This window comes from Sylvia atricapilla, chromosome 1 (genome assembly GCF_009819655.1).
Source record: "Sylvia atricapilla isolate bSylAtr1 chromosome 1, bSylAtr1.pri, whole genome shotgun sequence".
Classification (NCBI taxonomy): Eukaryota; Metazoa; Chordata; class Aves; order Passeriformes; family Sylviidae; genus Sylvia; species Sylvia atricapilla.
Genome location: NC_089140.1, coordinates 132,842,436 through 132,869,691, shown reverse-complemented (window position 1 = coordinate 132,869,691; position 27,256 = coordinate 132,842,436). Strand labels below are relative to the sequence as shown.

At 39.1% G+C, this 27,256-nt stretch overlaps 1 protein-coding gene across 1 annotated transcript; it reads right to left on the bottom strand.

The window, feature by feature from the left end:
* Positions 1-97: 97 nt before the first annotated feature.
* On the bottom strand, positions 98-26,920 carry FZD6 (frizzled class receptor 6). Its single transcript, XM_066334486.1, has 6 exons — positions 26,438-26,920; positions 9,672-9,868; positions 6,252-7,269; positions 3,855-4,003; positions 2,303-2,731; positions 98-1,797 (listed from the first exon to the last, which is right to left on the bottom strand). Exons 1-6 carry the CDS (start codon positions 26,615-26,617, stop codon positions 1,641-1,643), a joined length of 2,130 nt encoding a protein of 709 aa, XP_066190583.1. The 5' UTR covers positions 26,618-26,920; the 3' UTR covers positions 98-1,640.
* Between the last annotated feature and the right edge of the window lie 336 nt (positions 26,921-27,256).

The following is a 27,256-nucleotide window of genomic DNA, read 5'->3' as shown; positions in this document are numbered from 1 at the left end:
TGGGAAAACTCAAAAAAGAAAGAGCATATCCCACTGAAGGCAATACAAATGCTAAAATGTAGATACTGTAACATAAAGGTAAAGAAATTCCACTTACAATGCATGGTGGAATAAACAAATAACTTTGGTTTATCAGAACCATAGTTCCTGCTGTTCCAGCATTTACATGTCCTTTGTACCACGCAATTTTCATTGTTCAATGCATCGCCATGAATGCTGCCCCAACTCGCAGTCAATTCTCTGCATAATATCTTAACATTGAGAAATACTCTTACTGGTGGTCAAATGCAAGATGCTAGACAGTCTTAAAAAATGCAGACATTTAGGTTTAGAAAACAATAAAATCTTGTCTTCAAATTATCTCAAGTAATAAATCCCATTGGATCTTAAAAAAATCTTGACTCAAATGAAGCCAGACTTATCCACATCAGCAGTACTTGCTCTTTAGAACACTACTGTAAGAAAGGTTATATGTATTAAGGCCTTTTTTATTTAGAGAAAATATATTGCTGTAGCATAATAGAAAATTAGGCTTTGGAGGAAAAGTATTAAGGCTGTCTTCTCAGTAAACAGATGGTTAAAGAAGTCTGCATATTAATAATTCAACAGTTATTTGCAGCATCTGCAACAGTTATCTGCAAGATATTTCTTTATAGCATTTTAACAAAAATGAAGTTACTCGCCCAGAAACAACACAGGACGAGCTGTCGCTACAGCTCAGGACAAAAGCCCAAGAGCTACACGTCAGACTGTGCCCACCAAGCCCCAGAGCCTGAGGTGTTCCCTTGGGCACCATGGCCTGGAGCACCATGCCAGGAGAGGCTCCAAGAGGCAGTTTTCTGAGACAGTGCTGCACGTTCTGCACCATCCCTGCAGCAGGACCCGTCACACCCCAAGTATCAGTGCACATTATGGATAAAGGTCCAACCTGCTTTTCTCAGATCTGTGTCATGTTGGCTGAGCACCAGGGGACTGCTGGCTTCAGCAACACCCTAAGGGAAGCACGGGAACTTTCCCAAGTTTGTACAATACATACAAAACAGTAGTTCCAAAGATTGACCTTTTGCAGTCACTTATTTACAAAATTCATTTTTATGTACAAAATAAACCCCTATAACTTCAGATTCCCTTTCAAATTCAGTGTACGAGCTACCATAAACCAGTGCTATAATTGATACAGCATGATGCATAATTTAGAGAGTATTTAGAAATCTGTGCATCACTTAAGTAAGTGATAGTATTGTCTAAGAGACAGTAAAAAAGAGAAAAAAATAACAAGTTTTGAAAAATATCAAAGAGGCAGAAGGAATTTTATACCTTGAGAGTTAACAGTGCTTTCTAAGCATTATTTTAATGCAATTCATTACAAAGTGTTCTTTATATAAGGAATAATATTTGTCTCTCATCTTTTTCTTACATTACTGCCATGTCCTACAGAACTTTAATTTCCATTAGTCCTGGACAGGATTAAATACAGTACATTATTGCTAGCTGTCCCCACAACAAAACATACATTTTTTAAGTGCAAAGCAGGATATGTGTGTTTTTTAATAAGGCACAGAATATCCATTATTTCCAGTATAACAAAGAACTCATGTGAGTTTTATGCAATGCAAACATTCATACAAATTTTCAATCTTTCAAGGATTAGAACTGTTTCCTGAATCCAACTCCCTTCTGGCATCTGAAGCTGAGTAGACAAGTAGTGATACAGAAGGTGACTGTGAGACATCAGGTATTTGGGAACAGCTCCTTTGTAGTGAAGGGGATTCACTAAAATCATTTTTAGGAGTTATTCTGCAAGTAATGAAAAAAAAAAAAACCACAGAGTAAATTTTAAGCACAGCTTAATTTACATTACATTGGGAAAAAAGAGTAGTAAAATCATAATATGTCTTCAGCTGTATTCTTTTCAAAATGCAGCACAGTTCTGTACACTTTTACTAGTGTTTTCCTAGTGGTGACTACGGTCACCACTGTTCTTTTTCAGACCCATCACCTCTCAAAGTAATTGCACTGCAGTCATAGGCTTACTGAAGTTCACTGCTCAACAAGGCAAGAATATCCTACAAACTGAAGCCCCAACACGCAATGCTTGAAAGGAAAAGAAAAATCCTACAAACATACAAAACAGCCCACATGCTAAACATACATGGCCACAGACTGCAAGTTCTCTTGACAGCTGCTGAAGGTCATTTGCATCCTGAGAATACCCCAATTCTTCAGAGAGAAGAAACAGAAAACTAAGAAAAATAATGGCAATATGTATAAAAAAAGAAAATATTGAGTTCAGGAGCCTTACCTTCCTTCACCTACTCTCTTCATACTCTCAGCCAAAGTACCCATATGACATGTGCTTTCTGCTTTGTTTCTCCTTTCCAGCTGATCCACGGTCAGTCTAGCACTGGGTAACATTTGATCTCCGCTGTTTTCACCTTCCTCGACCCTTCGGGCCGATGCTCCGTCTGCCTCTATCTCTTTCTCAGATGTCTCTGGAGAGGTTTTAATTTCTGCCACAGTTTCTTGGCTTAAGTAGTCATGATTAGTGATTGCTACTGCAGAAGTTCCATGATTCGCTGTGCCACCTGTACTGGTTCCCATTGACTTTGAAATTACTTTCAGTCTGTGTGAAGTTGACTTGTAGTGCTTCTTTTTATGTTTGACTTTGGAATTGTGCCTCAAGAAAAATTCACATGATTCTTGCAGCACTCTTCGACTCTCACTGATTGGACTGAAAGAGAGTGCAGGCACATTACTGAACAAAGAGGATAACCTTAGCGCTAATATAATGAGGAGTAGTACATAAAACTTTGAAAGAACAGCAACCTGAGCTAGATGCTAATGAACACAGACAAAAAATTGTATGTGAAAAGAGAAGAAAAAAATTATAATGGCTCCAAAGTAATTTCTTTGGATATAAATACATACAGTAGATTTCTACATTTCTTATTTCTGCAAATAGGTCCAATGACTACAGTGAATTAATGATCTACTAGAGAGAAAAGAAGGATTAGCTCATAAGCAGCTGCATTACTAACTTTATATAGAGTCAACCTTCTTCAAATGAAAAAAGGTAAGCATTATAAAAATGACTTCATTATTTTCAAATCCTTGTAGCTAAAAGCAATGAACATCTGAAACACAAGAAAAATTATACAGGAAATGGAAAAAGAGAGGAGAGGGAAAGGAAGCTATAAATTCACCACTGAGGAATGTAGATGTAAAATCAAAAGAGCTTAGAGACTACTGCCTTGCGAAATCTGAAGAAACAAAACAATCTAAAATGACAATATGATTTATAAATAACAGATAATCTGAAAAGAAATAATCAAACCTTAAAAATAATTGAAAAAAAAAATGAAAGCTACAAGAAATGGAGACAAAACTTATAACCTGTTTAAATCCATAGATATAAATCTGCTTAAATTAGGTAATAAAATGGAATTCTTCTGTTTAATTAAAAAACCCTTGCATGACAGTAAATGTAATACTAAGTACTGTGTGAAGTGGTCACAACACATGAAAAGAACTAAACTGATGGCTGAAATTATCTTTTCTCCTTTGACTGTGAACCAGAGATGTATTAGCCCATGCTAAACACAGCAAAATACCTTCTTGCTCTACAAAAGAAAAAACAGCAGAGGAAAATATTTTCTGCATTCTAGACACTGTTGCTAAAAGTTCACTGCATATTTAAATTTTCCTCATATTCCAATGGAATTCTGCTGTTGCCCAAAGCAGCATTTATATGTGACAACATTTTGATTACCTGAGCCATATATAAAGAAACATGTCTGAAAGCCAAATTTAAGTACACACTTTAAAAAAAAAAAAAAGAAAAAATAATTTCTTACTCTCTTTTGCGGTTTCTGTTGAAGAAATTGGCCCATTCGGAACAGGTCTTTTTACTTCCTACCCAGAACACTGGAGATATGCCAACAATCAATGTTAGCAAATATTTCATCAGAAACAAAAATATTTCTGGTCTTGCTAGTGCCTTTGCCTAGAAGATAATAAAATATAATAAATGCAAAGAAGAAAATACACTCGTTGATTTTTTTTTTTAATGAAGAAAATAAACTTCTTAAATGTGAGACTTTCTCCTTATGACTTGTTCTTTGTTGAGGCTTGTACTGCAAACAGACATCATACACGTACAGACAAGTCAGATGTGGCTCAGCTGAACATACACACAGAAGAGACCTGTCAGAAGGAATTGGTTTTTGGGTTGGAAGGGACCTTAAAGATCCTCAACTTCTACCCCAGCTGCCACAGGCAGAGACACTTCCACTAGACCAGGTTGATCAAAGCCCCATCTAGCCTGGCCTTGAACACTTTCAGGGATGAGGTATCCATAACTTCTCTAAAAAACCTGTTTCAAGGTCTCTGTACCTTCAAAGTAAAGGATTTCTTCCTAATATCTAATCTAAACTTAGTCTCTTTTCAGTTCAAAGCTATTCCCCCTTGTCCTGTCACTACACGCCCTTGTAAAAAGTCTCTCTTCCTCTTTCTTGTAAGCTCCCTCCAGGTACTGGAAGGATTAGCTGCAAGTTAATCTGATTAGACAGCATCTTCAAGGAGCTGCAGGGAACTACACAGCAGCTTTCTGTTTATTGCAAAATTAATCCACCTATTTGCAGAGCTGTATCATAGGAGCTGAGACATTTAACTCAGTGAGAGATCATTATCTTGGGCTCTCATGCTGCAAATTTAATTTATGCCACTTGTCTTATCTGCCAGACCCGTCTATGAAAGTCACTATTTTTGTTAGCCAGGTAACATTAGCTACTTCAGTTTGTTTTTATTTGGTTTTCATTTGGCAAATGTAACAAAAGTCTACAAGCCAGCTCAGGTAAGCCAAGGGCAAGCATATCACTTTAAGCTATTCCAAAATTAGCACACACTGTCTATTATAGGGACAGGTATTACAGAGTAGATCTTTGTGTAGTATTTGATGTTGATATTTCTTCCTTCCAGTGGGCTAATTAAAGGCTAAAAATACATGCTCTGTGTTATTATGCCAAGCTGTCATATTTAAGCACTACCAAACAAATTTATTGGGTTTTTTTAGAAGCATAAAAGTCTTGATTTCAAACTTGTTATTCTGAAATATATAGGTTTATACAGAGCTCAGAATAAAACCCACTGAAGTCAAAATAAACTTGTTAAGAAACAGTATTTGAAGCCAAAGTAACCAAGTTGTCTGTGAGCTGTGCTACTCTTAGCCTATACTGACTTCAATCCAGAGGACTGAAGGATGTTTAAGAACGTAAAGAGATCAATTCCTTATCATTCCATAATGTCTGTGTTTATATCCCTTATTTTTAATGATAGTTTATTGCAGCAAAAACACAGAAGGGAAGTGTAATGCAATGGAAGATGACAGGAGACACCTGCATTTCTCTTAGTGATGTTGTCTTCTTATGTATTTATTCTTAAATGGAAAGAAACAATACTTTTAAGTATATAAAACTCCCAGCAACTGCAGCAGATTTAATTCACTGAACATAGGCAGATTTAAAAGTCTTTCTAAGTAAGTTGGATTTTAAAAGGCAAATGTCAAATATAACCACCTCCACAATTTTAAGCTGAGGATTTTCTTTATTTGCCTTTTTCCTGGTTGCTTTTTTTTTTTTTTTTTTTTTTTAATAAAGAATTCTTTGCATTTCTGACAATCAGCCTGTAAATAACAGCTATTGTGGAAAAAAATACATGGGAAATTTGTTCTGTAATTTCAAACGGTTTACACTTCTACATTTAGAAGAAAAAAAGAAAAAAGCAATTCTAAATCTGTGGTTATAAGCAGCATTTAAAATTCAATTTAGTCTGAATTTTCAAGAATCATTATTTTAGCTTTGACTGAAATTGGCAAAAATTCAACTTCTATACTTTGATACTGAGCTGAAGCTAATACTGGGCACTGAAGTACTAAACAAATACTTTTAGAAACAAATATTGTGAAGAACAACCCTCATCCATCACAATTTGTAACAGAATGTTCAAAGATCATAACAATCCTTTATATTCTATTAGAGCTGAAAGTTGCAATTTAATTGTTGAATGCTACTAATTAGAATAAAATTTTCAAAGCTAATACTCCATTGTTCTTGACTTTAAGAGGAATTAATCACTCCATGTTTTTGAACTGATTACTTAATGTGAAAATAATTTACGCATTGCACGGCAGATATGCATAAGGGTTTTTGCTAATTAACTTTACAATATTATTTATAAAGGAAAATGTTACTTGCCTGGTAAGGGCAAGGAATATGGTACTGGTCACAGTGGTCAAACACCCAAGTAGTTTCCCAGGTTTTCCGGTTCACCAGTTCATAAACGTAACATCCAAGAAGTGCTACAAGCGGCACCAAGTACAAACCACTGAAAACTCCAATTCGGATCATGAATTTCTTGAGCTTCTCCTGGTTCCTGCCATCGTGCTGAATGACCTGCCGCACGTGGTTCAGAGAAATAATGCCAGCTAAAAGGAGAGACAGACCGAAAAAGACACAAAGGCACAAGGGCAAAAGCACAAAGTAGAGAGAGGCGTCCAGGTCATAGAGACCCACAAAACAAACTCCGCTGATATTGTCCCCTTCAACTTTGTTCATGGCAAGCAGCATAATGGTGAGAAAACCAGGTATTCCCCAGGCAACTGCATGGAACCACATGGCCTTTTGTGCAATAGCTTCACAGCTCCACTTCCTTCCCGCTGCAAGGAACCAAGTGATTGTCAGGATCACCCACCATATAGTTCCTGCCATAGTGAAAAAGTACAAAACCATGAAAAGGACAGTACAGGCTTTGTTTTGGGAGCCAAGAACAACCGTTTCACCAATTTCTAACTTATCATCTGCCTCATTACAGGCAGTTCTGTTCCCAAGTAAAAATCCAATGAAGTACATTAGAGAGACTATGCTGTAACAGACAGAATAATATATGATTGGTCTCTCTGGGTACCTAAACCTTTTAACATCAATCAGAAAAGTTAGGAAGGTGAAAAGTGTAGCACAAAGACAAAAGATTGAAACTATTCCAATGAAGCTTTTTGCCACATCCAATTCATAATTTTTGAAGTACATATTGGGACATGGGGGTGCACACTGATCAATTCCTAGAAACTTGTAGCCTTGTCCATTGGTAGTGTGTAGGTGTCGGGGACACCAGAATCCATAATCCCTTCGGATCTGGCTTGGGGTCTTCTGAGTTCCATGTACGTTTGTGGTTACAGCAGCAGTGGCAGGAGCAGTCTCATCACAACTGATTAGTCTGAATAAAGAAAGAGAAGAGAATATATCTCGTTATATAATATAGCCCTCATTTTCAACTAGAATTACCTCTTAGAAATATGAGAAAAATCTGATCCTAAGCACTGTTAAATTTTATAGATGATGCAAATGTGAAATTATATGAAAAAAAAATCAGATGGCATTACAAAAACCAAACTTCAACTATCTTCATTTCAGAAGATTTCAATCGCATTCATTTAACTGCTGCTCTCCAGCTGCTGTTTTATAGTTTATGAAACACTACTCAAATTGCAATCATTCCACACTTTAAAATTATACTAAACTTTTACATATATACATAAAATATTTACAGTAGTTGCTTTTCTTAAGATTTTGATAACAGACTGTGACAGCAAAAAATCTTGTCAAAATGCAAGCTTCAATTAAGGAAGACTGACATCATAATTTATGACTTTTTTGTGTTGTACTGCTATTTCATTGCCAACAATAAACTACCTAACTGAAAAAGCCCTGGGTAGAAAATGCAAGCACTGTAAAAATTATTAGTATTTTAGCAATTTTGAGCTATGTGATGTTAATTTAAAAACTGCTCAAAACTCAACTGCTCCAGGGTTTAAGCGGACACAAGATGTGATGTTTTTATATAGATGACACCATATTAGCAGTGCTGGATGTATCTTCAAACGAGATTATGTAACTCAAGCAGGTGAGCATTTACTCAAAAATGGGATTTATGGTTGCATACATCCCAAGTTTAAGTGTACATTTAAAAGGAACAAGTTTTGCATTCTAGCTTTTAAAGTAAAATTCTGTTATTTCAACATTCTTTGTCAAACACCATTACAAGAGTCTCTCAATTCAGTATCCAAGCTCATCTCCAGCTAAAAACTCCTTCTGTTCTTTGTTTTACTGCACTATCATGCTGTCCAATCAAATCCAGACTAATTGTTAAGAAAACTGATTCTGTGGCAGATTCTTTTATTAACCACAGGCTGGTTAATATGTGGAAACAGAGTGAACTTCATTCACTCATTGTCTTAATCAGCTTCACATTCATCTGTAAGAATACAAAAGTGTGAACCTCAGGATTCCAGTTATTGCCCATGCTCATGCCAGCTCCTTTTCCATGGGCTCCAGCAGCAGGAGCTCTGCTGCTCTAAGAATACCCCGGACTTGTCAGAACATGGGCATGGACTTTTCAGTCTTGGCTACCAGGGAGGTATCACTTCACATATGAACAGGAAAGATTCATTTACAGTAAATGCTAGCAGTAATAAAATAATTTAAAGCTGCACTTAAATCCTGCAAAAAACATACTTTGATTTAAAATGTCATTTTAAAGATATATTGAAAAATTGGATTCACTTGTAATTGTCCTACTTTTACAAAACACTCCTTGAAGATATCTGATGGCTGAGGGGCACTATTGTTGCATAGAACCTCACAGAAGATTGGAGAAGTTAATGCCTTCTTGTCTTAAAACTCCACAACTTCTGTTTTTCTGCAGAACTACGGGAAATTGCATTAATGCCACTTGTCATATGACTCCAAGACTGATTTCTACCAGAGGTCATCCACAGGACTACTGTGCTCTCCCTCAGCCTCATCACAGATCAACAACTGCATATGGGTTAGAAAAAATTATATGAATTTCCAGCCTCTGCTCCTTTCCTATACCTCTTGGCCTGATGTGTGTTAACAAACAAACAAACTGGCCATAGTAATTTATAAATATCCACAGTTGGATGTCATAATCTCAAGGAGATTGCACTGGAGTGCTTCCAGTGGTTTCCATTTAAAATATCTAGACATCTTTTCCCCAAATTAAGTATTAACGGTCCCCTATCTGAAACAAACATGCGAACACCTTTGAGGAAAAGTGACACTTCAAAAAAGAGAGTTCTGGCAGGCAGTACTGGAAAAGTAACACAAGAGTAGGTTGGTACATTTAAGTAGTTAGGAGCAAGATAAGGTTTCTATTATTTAATGTTCTGTGTCTGTTCAATTACAGAATATTCTGTATTTCATTATCTTATGAGCAGTTACTTCTAAAACCCCTAATAAAGTAAGCATGATCATCCCTAGCTTAGAGATCAGAAACCAAAGCAAAATCTACGCTGTAACATATAATATTTTAAAATTTTAGGAATGTATAGTAAAAAAGCCACTTCTTGCAGGGACATGATTATTGAAAAGAACTGCTGCAGAACTTCGTGGCCAAAAAGTCACAGACAGAAAATGCAGGTTATCAACTGAATAACAAATTTTAATAAATAAACGGTCCCATTCATAAGCACTGCAGGGTCAGCATACTAAGGAAATTACAGCAAGATAACATGTAACATTCTGCCTCAGACTTTCAAGTCAGTCTGGGTCAAAGATGAAAATACCACTCCCACCACCTGTCAATATGAAAAATACCTGGTACATTCCAGCTCTTCAGGCCATGCAATTCCAAAAGTGTCCATCAGCTGCTTACAGTCAGCATACACTTTCTCACAGAGGCTTCGACACGGGTGAATCACGTGAATCTGATCCAGGCAGGCTGGGACAAAGGCTCTGCACAGAAATGTGTGGACGTCTGGTGAACAGTGAAGATTCATAAGGATAAGGAAAGGCTAAAGGGAAGGAAAAGGCTTTGGTTAGCAATTTTTAGAAGATAATTCAAAGCATCAAAACTAACTTTCATTACTAGGGCTCACATTTAATCCTATGTAGGTTTGAAAAGATCCTAGAAAATAGTGTTTGTTCAGCAGTTTTGAAAAAGCAAAACCCAGTGGCCTGAGTGGCAAGACATTCTGTTAGCACTTCTAGCCCTTGTCCCTTGGACAATCTTTGGCTATCCAAACCTCATTTTTCCTATCTGACAACACTAGAAATCTGAAAGGTATTATGAATGCCCAAGATAATTAAAAAAATTAAAGTAAAACATTGAGTTTCTTTGTACACTAGTCAGCTTCTAAACAAATGCCCTGAGGTTTTTCAAGGTGTGTCTGTTCCTGTAGTTCCTGTTAGATTACATTTTCAGTCTTAAGTGGTATGTTGTACTCTTCTCTCACACTAAAGACATTTGTGGGGGGCAGGGGGAAGGGAATCAAAGAGATCCAAATATTATTTCTCATTTTTAAACATCTCATTTCAAATCTCTCTCAACATGATTGAGAATCTCTTTGCCAGGATTACCAAGTACCTGGCAGTGCGTAACTGATGACTGTTCTTACTAGAGAATTCATAGAATGAAGTTTAACTTTTTCTACTCAATGCATTCAATTGCTTACTCACAGTCAGACAGGCATTTAGAGTAGGAAACACCCAGCCTTTCTGTTCTACATTTTCTCAGCTTTATTTTTAGGGCAAATTATTTTGGCCAAAATACTACCATGTGTGCAAATGTTATGTGTGATATTAAACAGGGACAGTGCGTGCAATTTTCAAAATAGGCCAAGCTTTTAGTAAGATTTTTATTTAGTAAGTATTTTATTTAATTCTTTGCCATCAGTATCTATGTCTCTCAAACATTTCAACCAATGGCTGTAAAAGGAAGGATTAGATTCTGAGTCTAGAACAGTATCCTTACTTTTTTCAGCGTTTAAGTATATATATATACACACATATATATATATATATATATATACACACACATATATACATATATATATATATATATATCTCCTTACCCAAGAAGCAAGTCTCACTATTGAACATGCTGTTTACAAGAAAAGGCATTGATGCATAAATTTTCCCTTACAAAATGGAGTATCTACAAGTCCTTAAAGAACCTTTGTAAGACATACAGGAATGTGTGGGAAGGAAGGAAGATAAGGCAAAGCAAGAATAACATAAAAGTGCTTTATGAGAAACCAAAAAAACATTGGCAGTACCCTCCAGCTGTGTGCTGCATCTGCAATGCCATTACAACAGGCACACAGAAGTTTGATCCCCTCTCTGAATGTCTCCTCTTGAGCAGCCTTTGCTGGGACCCAAGATTTGAGTATTTTATGGCAAGGACAGAAATGCAGTTCTGGTGTACTGTGTTCCAGTTCCATAAATTGGATTATTTTGTAAAGGCTGCACAACTTCAGATGAAAAAAGCAGTCAGGAGTTGACCCTAAATGAATTAAATTTCCTTTGTATAATTATGATGTTTCTTTTCTTCTCAATTGTTAATTTATATTTGCTCTGTTCTTCCTGGAACTTAGTATAGACAATACCCTGGGTAGTCATATTGAATTGTTAGAGAAACTGAGTTTACTTTTGACATTAAATCTCGCAGAAATTCTCTTGGTTGTTGTGAATTCTTCCTTTTCATCACCCATGGTTCATCTCACTTGATTAAAAAGTAACATTAACTTTCTATCTAGAGCAAGTTTTGGATTACTAGCCAAAAACCTTTTCACACTTCAGCAATCTTCTCTAGAAAAGTAAAAAGTTTTTAAAATCCCAGTATTTATATAAATGAAACCAAGTTTACTCACAGAGATATTTTACCAACTATTTTGATAAGCAATGTAACAGTTTTTAAACAGCATTTTCCAACACAGCTCATGAGGTTACATATTTTAAGCTTGCTCATTTGATACAGAAAATTAGCATAAAGAAAACGTCCAGTGAAGAAATTCAGGACATAAAACCAACCTTACCCCTCCAACAGGGAGGGTCCTCCTTCTGTCTTATGAAGCTACTTAAAAGCTAAAGTATCACAGGAATCACAATATGTATAATGATATTGGGTATTAGAGGTAGATAACAAATGATAACCAAAAATAAAATCTTTGCAAGAGTTTTGCTAAAGCATGTTGTCATTGTCTAAACACTCATTTAAAGAGCATAATTTATTTAAATGCAAAAACACCCTAACAGCTACAGTGAAAAATGGAAGTTTTTGGGAAGAATGCTATGTTTAGACTACAAAGCAATCAGAGTAGAATTCCAAGGACTTGGCTGCCAAGAGCAACTGTTCTTGCAATACTTCTTTTATTTCTTTCAGCTTGCTAAAAGTATTTACCTTCTGACAACTGAAAGTCTGATGTTCAGAGAACACAAGCCGACCTCCCAAGTCAGACCATTCAGCTGGACACCTCATTCCACCCTGGCTGGTAGGAAGGGGGCTGTCATAAGACAAGCTGACATCTCTTCCAGTTTCCTACTATCAAGGGTTTAGGAAACAAGCTGCACAATTGTAACGCAACCATTGTGTTGAGAAGACAGTGACAAACCTTTCTTCCTAAAATGCATCTTATCCCTTTTTCAATCATTTAAGTTTGAAACACTTAAATTTTGTAAAATACTACAGCAGTATGTTGCCCTGCATAATTTAAGAAGACGTTGGGTGAGAAAATACAGCATTTTACCTGTGTATTGTACCTACTGGTTTTGCAGCCTAATGTGTGTTTTGATCAACAGGTAACAGATTGCACTATACCTTTTCCATGTCATTTAGTCTTCCTGATATAATTTTTATATTATATTTATATATTAGTGCAGTAATGCTCTGAATTTTGATTTCTGCTCCTTTTATAATATTTGCTTTGTCTGAATCTGAAGACTGACATCACATTTCCAGTGACAACAAAGACTTTCTAAATGACAGTAACTGATAAAATACTGTGCTCACCCACTTGTACAGATAGTTGGTGTTACTTTCTCCCCATATTTATTGCTCTGGGGGTTATTGCCCCCCAAACTTATTACTCTGCATTTCCCTACCCTAAATCATACCTGCCATTTTATTGTCCAGTTGCTTCTAGCATATAATCTCTCTGCAACTCTTTCATCCCATTTTGTTTTCTCAGCAAATTTAGTATCTATCCCTCTTCTAGGTCCATTTATCAATTGGTTTGTTATCAGAGGTTTAAGTACAAGCAACCAAGGGGAATCACTCTAGTAATTTATTTGGTATAGCATGAAACTATCAGCTCAGGATTTAATACCTCTAGTTGGGAAAAAACATTTATCTATTTGTCTATTCCCACTTTTCTTCTTGTTCTTTAGGGAGGCATTGGAAAACAAAGTCTCCAATGGGTTATTAACAGAGTATCATAAAAGATATAGGCTGTGACCATGTTTTTGGAAACTGAAGTATATATAATATACCACCTGAACTACCCTGTTCAACAGAAGTGTGGAGTCCCTCAAAAAACTCTAATAGATTTTACAACCAGTGAGTTTTCTCATCCAAGAAACTCTATAAAATGTAAAACTTCGCCTCAAGCACACACAAATGGGATTTGTAAAAATACAGATTTATTTTCAGCAACTGCCTACTTTTACCATTTAAGAACACCAGAAGTGTTAGTGAATTGTGCCTGGAACTCTGCTAACAATGAGGTATGTTTAAATGTGGGCTTCACTTCCAGCTGGCCAAAATGGAAAAGTTTGCTCATAGAAAATAGTATGTCTGCATTTCCTGATGGACCATAAAAGCAAAATCTTACCAAAACCAAAGTATTTGCTTCTCCAGCTGCACAGTCTGAAAGCAAAAAATAAAGCCAAGATCACGAGCTCACTCACAGCAAGATTCAAGGGCACTTTATGTGAACCATGGATGTCCCAACCACAAACCACATTTTACCCAAGTGGTCAGCTGGGTAAGTTGCATGCATGCACAAGCTGGCATCCTAGGCATCCAAGTCTGGGATTAAACTCAGATTCTTATACCATAATCCTCCTCTATTCAGGGTCTGCATGTGGCACAAACACAGAAAATTTGCTCTTCCAGGAAACTAAAGCACTTGGCATTTCAAGTATTAGCAACCACTGCCCTGTCATACGGAGAAGAGATGAAAATCTGCACACTGGGTGATGAGAATGCTAAAAACCAGACTCTTGAAAAAACAGAAATGGAGCCTCACATAGCCAATATAAGTCCTAAAATACAAATTCTCATCTTCTCGACAATGGGAAACAAAGCTCAGTAAATACAAGGCAAGCTAGAATACACTAACAATCTTTAAAAAAAACCCAAAAAAACCAAAAAAAAAAAAAAACCAAAACAGAACAAAAAAAAACCAAAAAACCCCCCAAAAAACCACAAAAAAACCCACAAAAAAACCCCAAGCCAACAAACTAATAGCAGCTGTAAAGTCAGAGATGGTGTAGCCTGTAACAGTAAGAAGGGCACTGCCTCAAGCATTATCAGCAAAGAACCAAGGATCATGGGATACAAGCTTTCCACTAACAAACAGGAACACCTTATTAAGTCTTAGATTCCTTACAAGGTGTTTATGTTATACTTTCTCTGGAGGCAAAGACAAGCTACCTCAGAAATCCAGTTATGATAAGGTTCTACAAACAGTAACACAACTGAGATAAGTGAAAACAAATGGTGCAAAACACAGAAAAAAATGTTTAAGTGCAAACATGTTCTTAAATGTGCTGTGCCAACAAGTAAATTGCAACCTAGAACTATATTTGGAGCCTGTGCTCGCCATGCTTCTCTGTTTTGTGCTTAGCAGGCTTACAATTCCGAGACACAAGAGAAACAAGTTCCTTATTATTCCATGGAAACATTCCAAATGCTCTGTTGTACCTCATCTCAGTCTGATCCTAGAGAAAAGCATTACCAGAGATGATCAGTCTCTGGAGTTCTGATGTATGGTAACTACCAGCATATGCCAAAACAAGTATGTGAAAATACTCTCCTGTACTCTGCTGAGTCATGTCAGAGACAAAATAAAAACAAATAGAAATAACAGTGGATAGAAATATCAAGGGTCTTGTTACAATCATCTGTGGCAAATCGTTATTGTAAGAGACAGGAAATACCTTGAATTGCTGAGAGACACAGAGGACTCAAGCCTTTGTTCAGCCACTGGAGTCAGATATCTAAGACAGTAACAACCTGTTTTCTAACCACTGAGCTCTACCTACCATGTCAAAACATTTAGCTCCATCAGTCTAGTTAACACTGATGTTAACTAAGTTAAACAATGACAGACACCAACTGTCCCCATGTTAAGCCATGTCACCTCTTTGATACAGCTCTTTGTGACCAAAGCAACATTACAACCTTGTTGCCTACATAACTGTGTATTTCAGTCACTGAAGAAAGGCAGGTTTAAATCTGTATTTCTACAACTGTACTACATTGAGTACTTCAGATTTCTACCTATATTAAAGATACACATTGCTATTCATGTAACTATGTATCTGCCTTACAGGAAATAACACCTACCTAAATAATGAATAATTAGAGTCATAGAATATCTCATATTGGAAAGGACTCAGAAGGATCACCAACTCCCTTGCTTCTTGCAGGGCACCTTCATGATTAATAAGTAAAATTTAATTTTTTTATTATAATTTACAGTCCCATACAAACCAACCTACTATCCAGTCACTACAGAACTGAAGTACAGCCTCGAACCCTAAACCAAATATATTTATAAACATGTAGGTTTCCAGATGTGATAGTCACAAAATACAGCCACCATCAAACACAGTGCACATAAATGATCTCAGAAGATGGTAATTATTCTTCACACTCACAGAGCTATACTAACAATCTTCACAGTATCTTCAGCCACTTTTACAATGATAATCTGTTTCAATTAAAAACAGTGGAACAACTATGGCACAGTTGATTTAATCCTACACTACTGTCACAATGGAGTTATTCTCAACTGGATGCAAACAAGATTAGCATCACACCCAGAGAGATTAATGCCTTCATGTGATTCCTAGACAGGCTGGCAAGGGCAGCAATTTGCTGATGGCCATAGTGAATCAGCTGCCAAGAATCTGACTTCTAGTTCATGCACAATTAACTAAGTCCTGATAAATAAATGTTCCAACACATGAAGCTAAATGAAGGATGAAACTTTCAAGTTCAATAGATTCAAAGCGAGGTTGAGAAAAGACTAGATTTTCCCCATTGGAAGTTAGATTGATGAATTTAGATCAAAGGCAAGTTAAATACCCTCAATTTGGTATGTAAGGATTTTTCAGGAGGCTGAGGCAGTTTAAATGTCAGTGTCTTGTTGCTACATGCCTGCTAAAAGCTCTTACTTAACAGCAGAACTGCAAACCAGGAACATGGCAATGCCCAGAAATATTAGAGCAATGCCAATCATCCTTTAAACCAGCAAGGAACATGGTATGAACTCATTTGAGAGCCCATATACACCACATCTCTACCTGAGCTGTGGGTAATAATAAACCACTGCTGTCAGCAGCAAGTATCAGCTATAATCTGTATATTCTCAATTCAGTTAAAATTACATGGGTAAAACAACAAAAGTTTTTCAGGACTAAAGTCAACATTTATATGTATGTAAGGTACGTATTATAAATATGAATTGATTAAAGTTTAATATGCATTATTAGTGCATCCTGATTTGACAGAGTGAAAAGAAAGCTATCAAACATACGATTTCCATTTTAATAAAACAGCATTACTTTCTGCAAACTAAAAGTACATGAAGTTGTGTTTAACTTAAAAACTTTTCAAACATTTTTAAAACGTAATCAATTTAAAATTTACATAAATAAGAGTCAAAGTAGGTTCCCCTATAGTTTAAAGGACTACAGGGGAAGTTTAAGTTTCCTACTCCAGGGAAATCTGAAGTTCAAAGAGCTGGCAGAGGGTTGGAGGTGGTTCGGAGAAAGAAAAGCGTAGTAAACAAGCCAGTGGGACAAACGCTGTTCTGCAGTGAAAGATGTTTGCAAAGATATAAGCTTATTTTCGTCCTTCAACAGAACAGCCAAGCCAACATATGCACTCAGACTGTCAAAGGGCTGAGAACAAAGCCTGGGGACAGGCCAGCGTGCAGCGGCTGATAAGATGGACTGTGCCCAGCAGTGCTCCTCCCAAAGCCGTGCAGCAGGAGCTGCCTGCCCGTCAGCGCCTGAAGATCACTGCTTAGAGGGCAAAGGATGGCAGCAGATCCTAAAAACCCGTGTGCTGTAAAGACCCCAGGAACTGCCGGCAGGCAGCCAGGTGCCCGTGGGAGCGGGCTCGGCGGGACTGAGCTTCATCAGCCATCGGCTGAACCATCCAGGTGAGAGTTCAGATGCCGGGATGTGCCACCGAATCACTCAGCAGCGAAATGCTCAATGTATCTGCAGCAAGAACGAGTCTGTCTGCAAACTCCTCACCATCATTCACCCAACACATGCTATATATATATACATACACAGTATGTGTTTGCATATATTTTTTAGTCTGAACTTTCACGTTAACTATTCAAAGGTTATGGAATATTAATCAAAAATCCTACCAGAATAAGGATTAGGCACATGGAACAATGTTTTCAAAGGCCAATAGGACAGCAAGGCACGCAAGAACTTTCAAAAAATGATAAAATAAACTTCAAAAAACTACTCCAGTACCACATCTTGGCACTAAGGTTGCCATTGACAGTAAAAATGGACACAGACACAGAAGGATAAAGCAGGCTATTCTAATTTTTTACTTTTATACACTCTGAATGATTTTGTATTAACTATACAGAGTTGCAATATATTCTGAGTTGGAAGGGACCCACTAGGACCAAGTCCAACTCAAGTGAATGGCCCTTGTAGGGATCAAGCAACAGAATTTCTTTCTGTAGTAAAACAACTTAATTCCATATTTTCTCTTTAAGTATTTTCACATGCAAAATAGAAATACATATATACCTATATTTTTAAACTACAGCAAAGGTTATAAAAAATTTCAACAGGAATATTACATCTCACTATCTGAAGCAAACTAACGTACAAGTATTTCAAACAGTTTTCAAAATAGCTTATTACCAAAATTCCCTGCATTTTTTTTCTAACCTAAATTATAGCTTGACCTAAATTATAGATATTCCAGCCTCTGCAATTTACAGTCCTTAACAAACATGAGAGCTTTTTCCCAAGTGTTACAGAACTGAACTATTTTTTACACAGATTTTCAGTTATACATCATATATTGTTTAGGTTTTCGGTAAACTAGACAGAGCATAAAAAACAGACAACTATAACTTAACTGAAGGAAAGTATACTGCAGACCCTCAGACATCTGAAGCCTAGACAGAGCTTCATTACATCTGGGCTACGGTAGCACAAGAATCTCAAATCTTAAATTCTCTGTGTATTTGCCATGCATTATAGGAGTAATTGGATTTATTGCTAAACTTTTTGTGCAGAATTTAATGTAAACGATTACCTGTAATAATGTTGACAGTCTGTCATCTTTAAAAAAGCCCCTCATTTCAAAGAAATTCCAGCAGTCATTAACTGCTGTGGTTCCGAATGTTTTCCAGATTCATGTTTCCCCCTCTCTCTGAGTATGGAGACACACTCCAGCACAACAGCACCACCCAAGTTACTAGAGTTGTCCTCCTGCACCATTTCTTTCTTGCCTGCTTCATGCATTTTAAAGCAGTCTTAAATGAAAACTTTAGTAGACTTAAAAAAATCCCAACTTTGTCATGATGTAGATGTCAGCCAGGCATGCACAAGTCATCTGACCAAGCTGAGGCCCATGAAGCTGCAGTCATCTACCTCAGCACCTGCAACCATTACCTCTTCCTTCTGCTTTCACGATTTCCAGTTGGTCATACTTTGAGACACTCCCCAGTTTTGAATGTCTGCATTTGACACTGTTTCTTTACTTTAAGGCCACAGTGCTCATTTTGGTGACATTCCCCTCATTATCCTCCCTATTTCTCCTGTTCTAAAAACACAAGGCCACCTTTTCTTCCTCCCTGTCACGTTATCATTGGTGGGCCATGTTAACCTTCAAAATTTAATGTTCTGTTTGTAGCTCCAGGTTTAATCCCCAGCAAGATCCCCTACTCAACTGGATTCTAAAAATGGTGCACCTTGTGCCTTCCTTGCAAGAATATTAACTCATGTGAAACAATTTGAAGCTGGGATACGGCATTTTAGCAAACAGGTATTGCTAGGTCACCATGAGGATGGATAGGAACACTCCCTCTCCAAAAAATTAATGTTTTTAATTCTGTATGCAGGACAACTGTGTGGAGAGTTTGGCCACTAAGTGCTTTGTGGCAGTAGCTACTGAGACTAAAATCTGGTTATACAGGCCCTCTGGAGAATACAGCATGAGGAAAACTTGGAAGGATGTGGTTATTCCCTGAAATAACTTGATCTACCAAAAGTTTAAGTACAGGAAAGGTGGCTTTTTCTTTTCTCCCAGGCAGCTCTAGAGGAGAGGTATCTTTGGTAGGAGGGCATCCTTACTGTCCTACAAAGACTGATCATCCAGTCCTCTCTCACCCATCTACAGTATCTACTTACAGCTCTTACACACCTGCTGCACACCTCTCCCAATAGCGAAGCAAAAATCAAGTAAGTCTCCACCCATCTACACTACACAGCTCAGAAGAAGAGGGCAGACATATGCATCTTTTCCTCTGTCAGGTAAATTACCAATGTGCTACAGCAATCACAGATGCACACAAATACATGGAAAAGACCCAAAAAGGCAACCATGTGACCCATGTTTGCACCTAAGGACTGGTGAATCAACAGTCAGCACTGACAGAGACAAAAAGGCAGCAAATTTTTTGGCGCATCTACTCCCACCCCCTCCTCTGGAATGCAGTAGAGAGAGAACCAAAGAGATGACACAACAGTAGTTTCAGAAATTGTCAGCTTTAATCATTGCACTGTCAAACTAGAAAAGAAACCATGGACATTTGACCGCATTCCCCACCCAATGTGGTTATTTTCTGGACCATTTGCTTTTTATGGTCTTTATCAATGAAGGCATAGGTAACGTCTTGTAGCCAAGTTGTCACCCTGAACATCCATCCTGCAAATGGAAAACTAAGTCTGCATTCCACCTCCACCAGCAAGCAACAAGGGCCCATCAAACTCTGGTAGCACTGTGGACAAAGAGCATCTCACACCTGAGCATCACAAAGCTCACTTCAGAAAGACATCAGGATCCTCTGCCATTCTTAGGCTAGATTTGTAGATGATATAAACATCACAACCCTGCCAAAGATGTCACCCAATGTACCTTGGTTCACCAAATCCTTCAAGACAATCCAGTTGCTGTTGCCAGAGCTGCTGTGGACCAATGCACTGGGTGTGAGTTGTTACCCAGTTGTTGATCCCACACAGGTTGAAAGCTCACGAACAGTAGAGGGCAAAGAGCACAGACCACCAGCACAAAACAACACACAATTCTGTCCTACTTGCCTACTATTCAAAGAAAGATATGTGAAGATGACCTTCAAAATCACAGACGCCTCATCACCCTCAGCAGACCTATCCTACCTAATCTAATGCTAGGTTTTGCTAATTATCAGGTAAAGTTCATAAGGTTCCACTGGGCAGCAGCCACTTCCATAAAAACACTAAGACAAGATGGAAATTGTACCTGCGTCTCAAAGCTTTGTGTCCACTGCTGACTTTCCCCAACTCCAAAGATGATGTGTACTCAGCAGACAGCTCACCTCCCAAGCCCTAAGTGCCTCCCATCAGTGAAGGCAAAGTAATTTCAAAGTCAGTAGCTCTGTTCCTGTTTTCCTTCACTATACAAGTAGTTTCAGGGAAGCTGTTCCATTCATGCACAGTGTCTTCTAGGAGTAGGCTACAGCCACAGGACTAAGTCCATCACTGCCTTGACTTAGCCAGTAATTGCAGATTTAAGTGTGGAGAAGAGGGAATTTAGACAAGGTGCACAGTGAGACTAAGAAACCACCAACAACTTGCCGCTGCACTTGAACATTAACCAGGGCACTGCAGAAGGGACAGACATCTGCAGGAGACAAACTACAAGATACCACGGCATTTCTCAGAAGACTGCTGTTTACAAAGACAGCTTTCCGTAGGCAGCTTCAGACCTCATGCACAGTGAGACTGGCCAAAATCTAACCCTAACCCATCTCAGGCAGCAGACAAGTAAGAAGTGTGCTGACAACTTCACCTAGTGATCCACTCCTGTAACACCAAATTACTGGCTAATGTAGGCATAGCCTCTGAAGATGAATAAAGAGAAGGCTCTTGGAATCACACTGTCAACACCATCTCCAAGAACCCCAGCTATCATCTCTTTGTCAAGCATTACTTTCGACCCCCACGCATTCTAAACAGCATCCTTGCGGAACAAAGAACAAGACAGTACAACTCATGTTATCAAGTGGACAAGTCCTGCTGCTCAGAGAAAGCAGCAGCAGATCTTGCAGATGACTGATACGCTTAGAGCCAGGGTAATGGGATTACATTCACCTGTCTGCTTTCAGTCAATCTGCACAAGCCAATCACACTTGAAGGGCCTCAGTACTACAGGTAACATGTTTCTTTGGAATACCTGAGAGTAAGAGAGCACAAAAAATGAAGACAAATCCTGAATTTTACTGGTATTTTACAAAATTACGCAGATAACTCCCCTGTTTTCAGAGTCTTAGTCAATGCTTTTCTGCAAGTTCCAAGGTGACGCTCAAAACAGAATTACTCATGTCCAACTATTCATATTTCTTGAGACATAAGCAGCAGAGAAGTCAGTTGTACTGCCTTGTACTTCCTTTGATCCACATGAAGTATCCGTAAAAATATTTTAGCATCTGCCAACTTCCATTTAGCAAGCAACAATTTAGCTGTTTCATCACCACAATCTTTTGTGACCACCACTTCATTCTGAGAAGCTAGGAAAGTTACCTGAATTTGTACACACTAACACATGCTGTTCTAAATTCACCACTTTTTACAAAAGCCTTCCTTCCTCCATAGTATCATGGTAAAGAGACAACAAAAATGTTACAAACAAAATAAGAACTAAAGACTCTTTTGTGCTTGTTCCATTGGGGCAATGTCTACACCTCTGCACACATTCTCCACTTCAGGGTCTGAGACAGCACCAGGGACAAAACATAACTCCAAGCAGACAGAAAATATTGACTGTTTTCCTAAAAGATGCTGAGCTTTAAGCTTCAAGTTTTAAGTATTAGTGGTTCATATATTACACCAAGCACTGGTCATGTGGAGTATAAGCAAGAAGCAAAGATGGCTGTCTCTAGAGATGAAGTAAATTGACACCTGTGCTACTTCGCAAGCTATCCCAGTAATAACCTTTTCACAAAACAGCACTTACTTCCCCAAAACTCCCAACCTACAGTGGCAGACAGCTTTTTCCTTCCTGTGTGTATACACACACACACATACCAATGTAAGCCTGCAGACACCAGGTTTGCAGGTTTTTTTAAGTATCGTTACATTGATTAAACTTTGGATTTAGTGGAAGCAAATGAGGCCATTACATTACAAATTCTAACTCATGCAACTTTGGTGTTAAACTTTTGAAGGTACTTTTTAACCCCCTCTTAATGGCTCTGTTTAAACCGACTCCCGTTCTCACATGATTTCTGCCACTGCTGCAGCCAGCTGCACTTAAGCCTCCATGGACACGCACACACAAATTCTGGCACATGGCCATGAGCTCAGAAGTGAATGGAAAACTCACTACTGAACCATTCTTTCAGTCTCTCTGAGGTATTTCATTGTTCTCTGTGCAATATTTTCCAGTGTTTTCTATAGTCTGCTCTAAAAACTCACTGGCAAGCCTTTTCCCTTTGTACTTCTATAGACCTGTGGATCTTGCCCACATCAGGAAGTCTTAAGGGCTTGTCTCCTGTGGACACATTCCAGAACTGCAGCAGAACAGATTAAGAGATATAAATGTAAGTTACAACACAATAACTCTCTGCCTTGGTGGAATAATGCCTCCAGTTGACAACCTATTCCAGTATAGTTAAAGCAGAATTATTTTAAATTAGAAAAGACTTGTTTTTGTGGATGACCACGAGAGGGAGTTACATCTACTTAACTACAGCTGTAATGAACCAGATCTTCTGTTATGTCCACTTATTTTCCTCATCAGAGAAACCCTAGATCTTCTACCTCCCAACCTGAACTAGTAGTAACAAGAACAGTTACTGATAAACTGCTTTGAGGTACAGAGATGGTAGGCATCTGCAAATAATCAGATTCCACAGTCATGCAGCTGTTTAGCAAACATACACAAAACTTCACACCACAAAACCATGTGGTTTTACTTTCCTAAAGCCACCATTTGTTGTGTAAACAAAACTAATCCAAATATAAAATAAATCTCAAGAAGCCAAAACTTAGTCTGTCAAGTTGAAAGCTCAGAATTACACTAAATAAATAAATATTTAGTGAATGGAGGGAGCAACTGGAAATTATGTTTTTTTATTGCAGAAAACAAGATCCCAGAGGAACTATCCTCACTAGCCAGAACAGCCATAACAGAGTCCCATGTCATGACTAACATGAGTTAGTTATCTTCCTGCTCTACTGCTTCAATGTTTTGGTTTATAGCACATTATTATGAACAGCTGATACATGAGGCAATACTGTAAGACCACGTATCAGCTGCTTTCCTGGAAGACAACCACTGCCTGAGGCAGTAGCTCCACATCATCCTCTCCTGGAGGATTACTATGAAGACACCATCCAGAAATACCAATTTAACACATTCCCAGCACAACTCTTCTGGCTACACAACAGTCCCCTCTGTCGCAGCAGAACACACCTGTAGAGCCTTCAGAGTGGAGCATTGAGAGTAACCACTGTTTTGGAGAGTGAATTTCACCTTGAGGTGTGACTTGTCCTCTTGACAAATCCTGGTCCTTTTGGGGAGTACACACTCCCCAAAAATTCTTAGAGGGGATAGAAACAGAAAACTGGATTAACATTAGGGCTCTCTCTGCACAAAATGTTTTCAATTTCTGGAAGAAGTCTCTACCTTGTGCCTTAGGATTGCATGATCAAGCATCTTACTCAAAGTTATGACATAGGGAGCAAAACACTGCAGGCCTCAGCCTCAAAACCCTGTGAGACCTTACACGCGAATGTAAATCTCATGCCCAATTTTGAAAACAGGCAGAGGGAGGGGAAGGGAAAGAACAAGACAGAATCAAAAAAGAAAGCCTTTAAGCATTCCTACTGAGGATCAAAAGAAAGCACTTCTGTGGAGTGAAAACATGCTAATAAAATTCTTTCTTTAGTGTGAATGAAGTTTGGCCTGAAAATTACAAAAAAATTAAGCTCTTAAAACAACAGAAGTCTCTTCCACCTCCTAACCTGCTACCTTGTTATGACTGCAAACTGAATTAAACACTATTCCAGAAGTGAGTGATTCCTCCTCCCCTGCTGCAACATTAGGCCCCCTGAAAAGCAGAACCCTTTAACAATCCTGAGAAAGTTCTCTGTTGCAATCAACTGTGGACAAACTGTTACTGAATTACACAAAGAATGGCATCAATATGTGACACTGGTACACACTGGTCGTTCTCAGAAAGAAGGCCCAGCAAAGAACCACTGTAAGCTTTTACTGTGTTAATTTCAAATCGAATCACTAGCAGTGGATTCAACACAAACTTCAAAAAGAAAGGGAGCAAAGACTCTTTCACCTGTAAAGCAGCTGTCTTAAAAACTCCCTTTGACCAAGTAATCCATCATCACTGCTGGACCACAGATAAAGACAGACAGACTGACCACCACACAAGAGGCAGTTCAGAATTATCTGCACAGCACCGCAGTACTTAGGAAAACCAAATTAGAAGCCAGGCAGTGGGAATGACAGGAAACTAGGAAGCAAATCAGAGGGTAGGCAAATCAAATCCTAATAGACACTGTTGTTCTCTACAGCCACCTAGTCAGTTGGCTGAGTAGTGATCCAACACTATAGTAGTCAAGTTACAAAGGTGACAGGATGAAAAAAAGAGAGAAAACAACAAAACTTCTCACTACCACACAGTTTTTAATGAAATAGCTATACAAGAAGATAGATAGCTATATGTAAGGTAAGCCTTCCCACAAGGAACTCTCTCCACACATGCACTAGGCACAAATTACTGACATTTGAGAAAAGTCAGTCATAGTAACCTAATAAAAATGGCTCTGTGGTCTCTCTGCCCTAACAGCAGCATGACTGGAAGGCACAAATACTGACAAGGGCTGGCTCAACGGATGCAGTTAACACATACCAAGAAGCAGCAGTTTACCTGATAAAGCAGCAGACACTGCAGGAAGCATTCCTGAAAAATGAAGACTAGAGAAGCACTGTACAGTTCACAACTGAAGCCTACAGCCTGCCAACAGTTTGCTTAAAAGCCCTCAATTTGTCAGAGCTGTGAGGCCAAATTCAGTTGCTTGCATACAGATGGCTAAACATTTGATACCAGCACTTCCCATACATCTACACCGGGCTGACAGAAACAACGTGAGACCAAAGCCTGCGCTATTCCAGGCTGGCAACTGGTGGCCAAACAGGGAATTGTGATTGTAACAAGCAACACTAAAAACATGTTTTGGCAACTGAACCAAGCTCCTCCTCCAAGCTCAGTAATGAGTATGCAAATAAGATTTTAGTAGCAGTACCTTCAACACCACATATTTTTTTTTTTTTTTTATAGCAGAAACTTAATATTCACCTCACTTCCGTTTCACTCTCTGCATAGCACAAGACACTGAGCTTTTCAAGACCTGTGTAAAGATTTTCCCCCTCCTACCACTGAAAAGCCATCATTAAAACAGGTTTAAAACTTGTTTTACAAGCCTCTCACCCAGAGAGCCTCTTGCCTTTTACAGGTATTGCTATGGGCAAAGCCTTTCCACAACGCGGCGTATTCTCAGGGAGCCACTCTTACAGTCAGTTCAGCTAAGAAAAGTGCTTATTTTCAGTTTAAAAAATGGAAGTTGCTCTTTCAGGCAGAAGTTTCAGCGTCTAGTCAGAATACAGCAGAATGCAAAACCCACAATGGAGAATAGGGCTAAGAATAATTTCAAGTGCTTCTCCTTAGTAGATGTAAGGTGAGAGAGGAGCAAAGAGCATCTTCTAAATATGATTTTTGCACTGAGTTCAGGCAGGCCAGGACATCATAAACTATTTCCCCTGAGAATTTCAACAGTTACTCTGTATAACAGTAAGGTGCTTGAGCTATGTGTGATCAGCTCTGCCAAAATGCTCTGAATAGCCACACTGCTGTGCTACACCCATTCCTCTTCCACTCTAACACAGGATCCAAGGCAGGGTGGAGGGAGGAAGTCGGTAGCTCCCTCACATAGTGCCTATACAATCAAGAAGTTCTGAAACACTCTATTTGAAGAAACATCTACTCACTAAACATTATCAGCCTTGTCATTCAGTGCAACAGATACCCCAAGTAATTTCTTAATGACGAATTTGTCACATACTATTGAGGGGGGAGGTGATAACTTACGTCCATTTTGCGAGCAGCCGTGTCCTGATCATAGTGTCCCATGATGTTGGGGAAAAAAGTCATATTATAAGGCATTCCTGAACATCTGGAAATAGTAATTGGCTCACATGTGAATAAGCTGTGCCCTTGCACCAGAGCAAGAAGTAAACTGCAGGTCGCAGAGAACACAAGTGCTCCCATTTTGTCAGGATCTCCAACTTCAGCACATTGCTCTGTTCAGTAGTTAGGCAGACCGGCGTTGCACGAGGATAAAAACATGCATCTTCCTCTGCTGGCTCCAGCGCAAGGCAGTAAGGCACACAATCAGACTTCTCACAGCTGCTTTAGCTATTGCTCCATTTAAACTGAGCGCGACTTTACAAAATCCCTTCTTCTTCGAGCCTGTACGTGCAAAGACGGCACAGAGAAGTGAAGGGCAGAAACAACCCGAGCGCGACCACCCGTGTAAGGGCCGACTCGGCCTCCGGCCGGCCTGCAGGCGAGAGGGCGGCTCTGGCCGGGCCCCGCGCCCCCGCGGCCCCTCCCCGACCCCACACACGGCGCCGGGGCCGCCGCTGGGCGCAGCGCCGCTCCCTCGGGCCCCGGGGCCGCCGCCCCGTTCCCAGCCCCGCCCTGCGAAGCGGCGCCCGCGGGCCCGGCAGCGCAGCCGGCCCAGGAGCCGGGGCTCGCCGGGCGCGGCCCCGGCGCCGCATCCCCGCCACGCCCGGGCCGCGCCCCCGCCGCCCCCTCCCCGGGACCCGCCTCCCGCCGCCACCCCGCGGCAACGCTCCGGGTTCCAGTCGCTGCTCCCCGGGACCAGGCGGGACGGGGCCCGAGCCG